At 44.5% G+C, this 9,500-nt stretch overlaps 1 protein-coding gene across 1 annotated transcript; it reads left to right on the forward strand.

The window, feature by feature from the left end:
* Positions 1-7,635: 7,635 nt before the first annotated feature.
* On the forward strand, positions 7,636-8,442 carry LOC308434378 (proline-rich protein 23A3-like; the record flags this gene model as incomplete). Its single annotated transcript, XM_080934664.1, has 1 exon — positions 7,636-8,442. The coding sequence occupies one exon, from the start codon at positions 7,636-7,638 to the stop codon at positions 8,440-8,442; it is 807 nt and encodes a 268-aa protein (XP_080790790.1).
* Between the last annotated feature and the right edge of the window lie 1,058 nt (positions 8,443-9,500).

The raw sequence follows: 9,500 nt of genomic DNA on the forward strand, positions 1-9,500 counted from the left end.
TCAGTCCTGCTGTCAGAGAACTGACTTCCGACTAAAATAAGAAGTCTAAGTAAGGAGAGAAGCCGATTCAACAGAGGCGCTCCAATTACAACCAGCATGGCCAGCAGACCAATCTGGGGTGAGAATGATCTGTGAGGTCACTTCCGCTGGAAACCCCGCAGGAACCCTACTGACCCTGTTCCTCGCTTTTAAAACACTGGAAGTTTTACATTAAAATTCTGTAATGCAAAAAATTAAGAAATTCCTAAAAGATTAAAGGAGAGAGAAAAAGAAAGAGAAAAATTGCAGCCAAACTTTAAGGAAAGGGATCTGGTACATATAAGTTCGCCAGTGTTGGAAAAGAATTTTCCACGGGTCTTTCTTTTTTCTTCAGGCTTTCTAAAAGAGGCACTGACAACTCTTGATCACCCTTTGGGGGATGTTTGAATAGGGAACAGCCATAGCTGACAGAAAGAGGAGCTCCGTAAGAGAAAAGGCAAAACTAGCTCTGTCTGATACAACAAAAGCAACATCCCTCTCTGAGATAAACGCTGGGCTCACAGACCATTATAAATGGAGGAGCTTCTTAAGCACAGGGTTCTTCAACTTAACTACTATGTGCAGAGCATCTACCTAAGCCCACTCTGCATCACCTCCTGTGACTTGGTAAGCTGACAAAAACCAAGAAGCACAGCAATTTAGAATTAGTAGGGCTTATTTCAACTCACACACTGAAGTTGGAGCTCATAGTAGGGAAGGCATTAGCTGCAGCAGCAGGAGCAGAGGCAGCTGGTCTCAAGCATTCCATTAGGAAGCCAACCGCAATGCATGCTGGGGTTGAGCCTGTTTCTCTTCTTATTCAGTCCATGACGCTAGAGTTCCCACATAAGAGTGCTGCCACATTTAGACTTCGGAGCCCCACCTTAGCAAGCCCAGTCTGGAAACTGCCGTGCAGAAATGCCCAGAGGTCTGTCACCCAAATGATTCTATATCCTATCAAAACCACACTCAATAAAGACCATTGCAAGAATGGAAATCAGCAAATCTACAGCTACAGAGAGAGACTTGAAAATGTCTCTCAGTGAGTAATAAAGATAGACTAGAAATAGCCAATTATACAAAGGTAGCATTCCACGGGGATAATCTATTTAAAATGGGGGAATATGGGATTAAATTTAAAATAATTACAATTAAGTAAAATGTAAGTTTTATTCTCAAATTATAACAGACAAGATTTTAAATGCTTAAGTCATGTGTGACCAGTTACTGCTTAGGACAGATAAAGAATATTTCTGTCATTTGAAGTTCTGTTGGACAGTGCTGACATGATTTAAAAGCCATAATAAACTGAATCTAACTGAAAACGAATCATTGTAACTCACCTCACTAACGTGTGGTGTCACACTGTAACTCACCTCACTAAAGTGTGAAGGAGCAGAGAACACAGGCGAAAACAAAGAACAAGACACCAAACACACATAGGAGCCCAAATATAAAAATCCCAACCAAACACATGCTAAAGGGGGATGGCCCATTTAAATATCCTCTCTTAACTTTTTCTAATCTTTTGGAAAAACTACCAAGTGACTAAAATTGTCAAGTTGATAATTATCAAAAAGCTGCAGTAAAACTCGAATGGGGGAGGCTTTAAAGGTCAAAATTCACCCAGGGCTACTCACTAGCACCACTGTAACACACTTGGCCAGAGATGGCCCCAAAGAGCAAATGTGCCAGGTGCAGCCCACTGGAAGAGGTGCACCCTTACCTGCAGCTGAAAATGATACCATGGCATGTGAGTTCACACGGGTAAACAAGCCCACTGGGCATGAGATCACTAAAAACTTTAAATGCTCAGAAGGAACAGTAAGAACAGGAGGCAGGGATGCGGAAGGAGCAAGAAAGGAGCTAAAAGTAAATGCAAGGATGAGTCCAAAAAATCCCCCCAAGACCTATTTAGAGAAAATTTTAATAGTCTACATTAAAAAATAAAAACCGAAATAAAAAGGTCAGCTGCAGTGTTTCTAGATTTTAGAAGAAAAGAAAAGAAAAGAAGCAAAATTGTGAAGATACTAAATACTGGTCCTGGAGAGATGGCTCAGGAGTTAAGAGCACTGACTGCTCTTTTAAAGGTTCAGTTCCTGGCACCTACATGGTGGCTCACAAGCATCTGTAATTCCAATTCCAGAAGACCAAATTCCCTCTTCTGGCCTCTGCAGGCAGCAAGCATGCACCTGTAGACCATATTTTTTGTTTTTGGAACAATTACTTAAAAAAAAAAAAAAAAAAAACAGGCTGAGTGTGATGGTTCACACCTTTAATCCCAGCACTCGGGAGCCAGAGGCAGGCAGATCCCTAGGAGCTTAAAGCTAGGCTGGCCTCCATACTGAGTTCCAAGCCAGCCAAGGCTACAGAGTGAGACCCTACTTCCAAAACAAAAAGAGAAATCTGAAGACAACCCTGATACGTAGTACACTTTCATTAATAGAGAGCTTGACTAAAATGGCACATTTTAAAACTGTGCTATTGGGGCCATGGAGATGGTAAAGGAGCTGGATTCACACACCTATAATCTTTAATTTTTTTCTCAACCCTAATTTTAATAATGTTTCTTAAACACTTTAACTACCCTTCTAGCCTGCCACCCACCAGAGATAGTAGAAAAGAAAAATTACTAGGATACAGGGGAAGTGAACCTGTTTAGAAATTGTTCTTTAGAGAAAATCCTATCTATCTTGTCTGGAAATCAGTAGTTTGGGTCACAGGTCAGCAGCTCGATCCACTCACAAACACTTCACGAATGCACCAGCAGTCCAGTTCAGTAGTGTCGGGGTAGCAAATGTGAGTCAGCATCGGTGGCACAACCTAGCAGAGACAGCCAGGCCTCAGACGAATCAGCAAGAGTCATCAGGAGGGACCAGGACCACCAGGGACACCAGGAGAAGTTCTGCTCAATGAAGCAGAGATGGGGAAGACTCAAAACTAAGTAAAGCTAGCTATGCAAACAAGCCAAGCACCTCACCCTCCTTGTCACCGTCCATTGAGTCCTATTTATACTCCCTCCAAAGTCATGTGTCCTCCACAGGTCTTGCCTCAGCAGATGAGTCTGTCAGCTGACATCACTCTGCCAATCATCCTGAGTCTGCAGAGGCAGCAAGAAGCTGCAGGAACCTCAGGAGAGTTCTTTGGCCAGTTTCTCTTTATGGTGTCAGAAACATCCTTTCACCTGTGTCTGCTCTGACCGCCACAAGTGTTCCATGTACACATTCACACACACATACACACACACATACACAGGGGGAGGGAGAGAGAGAGGGAGTCGAAGGATAATCAGAAGAAGAGTAAAACTGAATGTAAACATGAATGAATCAAGCTATATTTCTTGTAATATATGTATTATATTCAATGTATACAATGAAATGATCTCACCAAAAAGAAGCATGAATCCAAGTACACTTTGAACACAGCAATTTAACTGTGGTCTTCATTTAGAAGCAGGAAAAATGCAAATAAATCTTGAAACTTTTTACGAAGTTGGTTGTGATGATAAAATATATCAAGTCCAAACTAATCTGTATGAGGTATATGAATAGATCCAATTTGGTAAACAAACCACAGAGTCTCGGATTCTCAAAGAAATGAGAAGGAAACAGAAAATAAGGGAAGATTTGCAAAGGAGCCACGACTTAGGAGAACAGGAGGAACGTAAGTTTCTCCACGGTAAGAGCAGACAAACAAATGTATAATCTTCCTAAGAGGCAGAACAATAAAGCCAATGAACAAAACGACAGTGATAATGATAAAGGATGAGTGGTGTTGTTTCGGCAATGTTTGTATACATTTGAAAATACTTCACTAAAAAGGCAGAGCATATCCCTTTTGCCTGTTTATTTCTGCACAACGGGGCTGGCATGCTTAGCTGGCAAAGGCAAGCAGCACTCTCACAAAGCCTAGAACAAGAAAAAGACACCATTTCTCATTATTTTTCTTGCCGTGTGGGTAGAATTAGACCAGGGAAAGTGACCACAGGTGTAGAACTTGATGAGGAGGGGAACTGTCACCGTAGCAAACTACACAGTTGCACAACCTGGAAACCAGTGACTCTTCATAAGATGGCTGAAGACAAAAAGCAGAAATCATTGGGTTTTGGTGACAACAATAGAGCTCCAGGTTTGACCCCCCACCCACCCCCCAAGGACTTGGTAAAAATCAGCTGTTTGTCTTCATCCCTGGGGTTCAAGCCAAAATCACTACTCGAATGTCAGTTTAGCAGCCTTAAAATAATACAGGGCTAATGATTTGGCGGTCCCCTAGGCCACCATCACAGCTAATCCGTAAACACTGTCAGCAATACTGGAACATTCAGTGATGTCGACGGAGCAGTAGAGACAGCCTACTGTAACATGCCACAATGACCAGGATTACCGCAAGGCGAGCAGACAGTTGAGCTGCCTTCAGTGTCCCATTAGAGGCAAAGAAATTAATACACAAGTGACTTTTGAAGTTGCCTTTTCTTACACAAAACAATTGAAGTCTAGGTGTCAACAGTGCATGCTGAAATGACCTCTGGAATAAGTCAGGAGAGATCGCATGCTTTGAAGGTAATAATACAAAATGGCAGTAAACTCTGACATGGCAGAGAAGATGCTCCCGGTTTGTCACCATTCCAGTGAGACAGCCATTGTAAACACGCAGAAAAATGCTCTCACTGCCCCAGCTCTTAACTCTCTAGTAGAGGACCAGAGGCTACAATCACACAATTTGGATTATTTCTGAGATGCAAACCATTACTACTCATGTGGCTAAAACATAAATAGCAAGTTAAGCCATTTATTTCTGTATTAAAGAGGATGAGTAAGTGGTCAAATTATCTGGGCATGGTAGCATAGATCCATAATCCCAGCACTTGGGAGGTAGAAGTGAAAACCGGAGTTGGGGACAGCTTCTGCTGCACAAGAGTTCAAGGACAGCCCAACTATAGGAGACTGTGTCAATAAAAGAAAACTACGATTAGGGATAAAGAAATGGCCAGTGTCAAGAGCCCTAAGGGGATCCCAAGTCCTTGGTGGCTTCAGACTCACACACCCAAGGCTCAAGAAAACACAAGTTGTCCTTGTAACCAGTCTCCTATACCCAAGCCCCCTCCTGGGCTTCCTTGCCTCAGTGGGGCCCAGCTGTGTGCACCTAATTACCTGTCAGTTTTTAGAACTTTAAGCATTTTGTTCTAATTAGCTGAATCATATTGACCAATACCAGTAAGCACGCCTAACAATCCACCCTACAACCTTTGAACATTTTTCTTTTTCTTTTTTGAAACCGGGGTCAGAATTGGTGGGCCTGGAATTCAGAGATCCACCTGTCTCTTTAAACCCCAACTGAGGGGATTAAAGGCCTCCCCATGAAGCCCACCTTCTTTGGACCATTGGAGGAGGAGGGTAAGATCAGGTAAGATGAAGAACATCTGATTAGAAACCAAGCCCAGCCAATCCTGAACCATGAGAATACTGCACCATAAAAATACTTGGAAGCTGCTTCCTCGCAGCTCAGACATCCCTTTAGGAGGCAATGTCTTTCTAACTGTTCTCTGGCATCTACTGTAAAATGTGCAGGAACATGGATGGCAAGGCTGGAAGTACAAGTAAGAGAGATCGATTATAAATCTTGCAGTAAATAGCTAATATAGAGTAAACATTCACTACATTCCATAAATGGTGCGCACACCACCCTACAGCCACCCTGGACTGGAGGAGGCCATTGTCCGAATTTACATGTGAGGAAACGGAGGCCGTGGGGGAGGTGACTTGCCCAGGATTGCCCAATTAGAAACTCGTGGAGGATTGGAAACCAAGATCCCTGCTAATTTGTTTCTGTCCCAGTCTTCAGATCACATTCTAGATTTTACGCCCGCCCGATGAGCTCGTGAGACCAAGCAAACAACAGATACTTGTGCCACCCGCTGAGCCCTGAGACCCTTCCAGTGTGCTGCCCGACTCTGTGATAATCCATCTGCCCTGGTTTACACCACGACTCTTGTCATCAGTAACACCTTATTCAGGAACCTCCGGTTCCTAAGATTCGGGACTGATAAAGGGTCAGACAGACCGCTTCTGCGACTCAAAAGCAAGCTTCTTCCTACCTCCACCCTAAACCTGGAGCTCTAAGGTTGCCTAGGTTACTTGGGAGGCAGAGGGCAACATTCTTGCCGCTCAGGAAGGATCCTCCGGAATTTCAGGTTCCGGAGCCTTTGAATCCCTCCAGGAGCCCCAACTGGCCTCCTAGATTATCCTTAGGCCTTTCCCTTGGGGAAAATTTCCACCTAATAGGCAGAAATACCGGAAATTCAGCAGGAGCGTTGTTATATCTAGACCAAAGGCCAGCATGCCCTGAATGGCTCAGGACAAAGGCTACCAGAGATTTAAAATCTCTCCATAGCGTTAAAATTGCAGAGCTTGCACAAGAGGGTTCCGGTATGACCACGGGCAGTCCACAGACTTAAATGCCCATCTAAACGGGTCTGACTTACATGAAACATGGCGCCACAAAGTTTATCATCTCATCTCTGAGAAGCAGCAGGGGGAGCTTTCCTTCAAATTATTCTGAACTACATAGACAAACTCCACCTTAAAAAAAAAAATTAAAAAGACAGGATTCAAATAGGATGAAAATTTATACGCCCCTTAAAATGTAAGGGAATACGAAGGGCATAAGAGGAACTATTTTGTTATCGTCACAAATACATTACCTATTCTAAAAATCAGTGCTGGACTCTTTTACTCAGTTAATATCCCTCCACCTTGATACGCCAAATAGGGCTTGAAGCTGCAACTTAGATCAATGCGCTGAGGCAGTATCAGCTTCAGCAAAGTTGAAATGTCATACCTAGTTTAGCTTGAGACCGGATCCTAGAGAATTTGCTAACTCTTTGACATGACTTTCAACAACTACATACTGGACTAAAAACAGATTATAAACCTGCGAGTTGTGATTAACATCTAGTTCAATAGCTCATACTTAAGCATACAATATAAGATTACAAGACTGGTTCACATAATAATAATAATAATTAATAATTAATAATAATAATAATAATAGTAATAATAATCACAGACCACGTTAACTTTACATTCTGTTTTACCATTCCTGGAAGATGATTGAGTGGCCACTTAATAATCGGAAAGAGGTTTGAAATTAACATGCGAAACTTCCGGTACTATAGGCCAATCCAGAATTACGCCTCAGTGATCTGATGTGGCATCCCACTCGCGAGACTTGAACAGTGATCCCTAACAGATACGGACAGCTGAAAGCATACAAGGCCCACAATCCAAAGCGGAAGCAAAGGCCTACAAGCCAAATGGCTGCCCATGCAGTACCAGGAACCCATATCAATACACTGACCTACAAACTACACCCATGGCCATTGGTCAGTTCCGCGCTCCTGGGCGGAGCCTGGGAGGGGCGGAGATTAGTGTGACATTTCCCGATTCGACGGGGTTTCCCGCGCATCTTCTGAAATATAAGTGACATACAGGTTGAATCCGGCTTGAGGAAAGCGCAGGGCTCCAGAGCACGAGACTGCAGCCGCTCCGTCCGCCCCGTCGAAGCCGCCCGCGCTGCACCCCGCAACCCGCGCCTCTCCAGCCCAGCAGCGCCGTCCACATGATGCACCGCAGGCCCCGCAGTCCCAGCCCGGACCCCTCGCCCTGCTGGTCACCGCAGCCACCAGCACCCAGCCCTGCCAAGCGCCGCCGCCTCCACCAGGAGCCCGCGAGCCCCGAGACCCTGGCTCAGCCCGAGCTGGAAGCGCCCGCCGAGCCCGCCAGCAGCGCGCTCACCTCCGTGGTGTTCCTGGCCGCCGGATGCGCCCTGCAGCTGCCCCTGGATGGCGTCGACCTGCTGCTCGAGCCAGAGCCCACCTCGGTCCTGCAAGTGTCTCTCCAAGGACACACCATCCTCCTGGTCCCCGAGGGATTTCTGACAGGACCCCAGCCAGAACAGCCTGGATTCGTGACCGCCAGCCCGCAGGGAGCCTTTTCTCAGGACATGCCCCAGGACCACCTCCTCGGAATGCAGCAAGAAACCCTCTGTGAGTACTTCTACCAAGAGGATGTCTGTGATGAGGATGCAGACTTGGACAACCTGGCGTCCTGGGCTAGGCCTCCAGCTGGTCAGGCCTCTGAGAGCCTTTCCTCCATCGCAGGGGTGCCCAGTCCTTGGTCTCAAGACCGCGATCCAGAGCCAAATCCTATGGTGCCTTCCACTGGAGCAGAGGAATATTCTCAGTTCATCTGGGAACTGGACAGCTACCTGCTGGGACCCTTCCCTGCCTCACCACTGCAGCCTCTGCCTCCCTCTTCTTCTCCAAGTCCCCAAGAGCAGCCTTCACCACGCCCTCCAAGCTCCCCAAGCTCTCCAAGGGCTCCTTGCAAGGCCAGGAAGAGACTTTTCTATGATGAGCTGCCCTAGGCAAATCCTTGATGCCCTGGAAGAGAACTTCCCAAAGCCATTGTAGCTCTACAGAGCCTACAAGGTTAGGGTGGCACTTTTGGTTTTGAAGTGGGCAGAATGCAGAATATTGGATCCGTGATTGGCTGGAAGATTATGGAAAGATCCTTAACTTTTTCTATTGGATATTTAAGTCCAGTTAAGTACTGGGACATTCTTATTATATGTAATGCAATAATGCACTTACTTTCATTTCATTATAAAGTATTGTCTTTTCTGTAAAAAGCTATTTGATAGTCTTTGTCCTGCTGAGGATGTTACTTTATAAAGTTTCTGATTGTAAGAAAAAAAATGTTGGTTTCTGTTTTGGTTTTGGTTAAGTACGAAGACTTTGTTAAAATGTTGTATTTACTAATTGAATTAAATTCCATTTTAAAAACTTGAGTATTAGAGTATTAGAGTATGTTTATATAAGAGCTATATGTTGAGCCTGGAGTCATTGGTATACACATAGCCACAGGATAAGAGAAGAAAAAAGAGCAGGCTGGGGGCTAAGAGACTTTAAAAATTAGATGCTCTTTGAGAGCCGAGAAGAGATGGCTGAAAGGAGAAATTAATTGAAGAGTTGCCTTAAGGTATCTATTGTTAAAATTTTAGTGGTGTTCCATCGTGTCTTTTTCTTCAGTCCGTGTGATGGCTCGGTGGTGACAGCTCTCACAACAGCTAAGGATCTTTGCATCTCTACTAGTCCATAGAATTTCCTTTAGATTGCAATTATAGTCTGTGATGGTTTTGCTTTGGGAAGTGGTTGATTTAGAAAGGGGTTGGTTGGTTGGTGTTTTTGTTTGTTTTGTTATTTGTTTTTTTTTGGGGGGGGGTCTGTTGTTGTTTTTGGTTTTTGAGACAGGGTCTCTCTTCAGAGCCCTGCTCTCCTGAAACTCACAGTATAAGTAGATCAGGCCAATCTCAAACTTACAGAGATCCACCTCCCTCTGTCTCCCAAGTAAGTGATGGGATTAAAGGCATGTGCTATCATGCCTGGCTTGTTCATATATTTTTGTTCATGTGTTTACTGGGGT

This window comes from Micromys minutus (assembly GCF_963924665.1).
Source record: "Micromys minutus genome assembly, chromosome: 21".
Taxonomy (NCBI): Eukaryota; Metazoa; Chordata; class Mammalia; order Rodentia; family Muridae; genus Micromys; species Micromys minutus.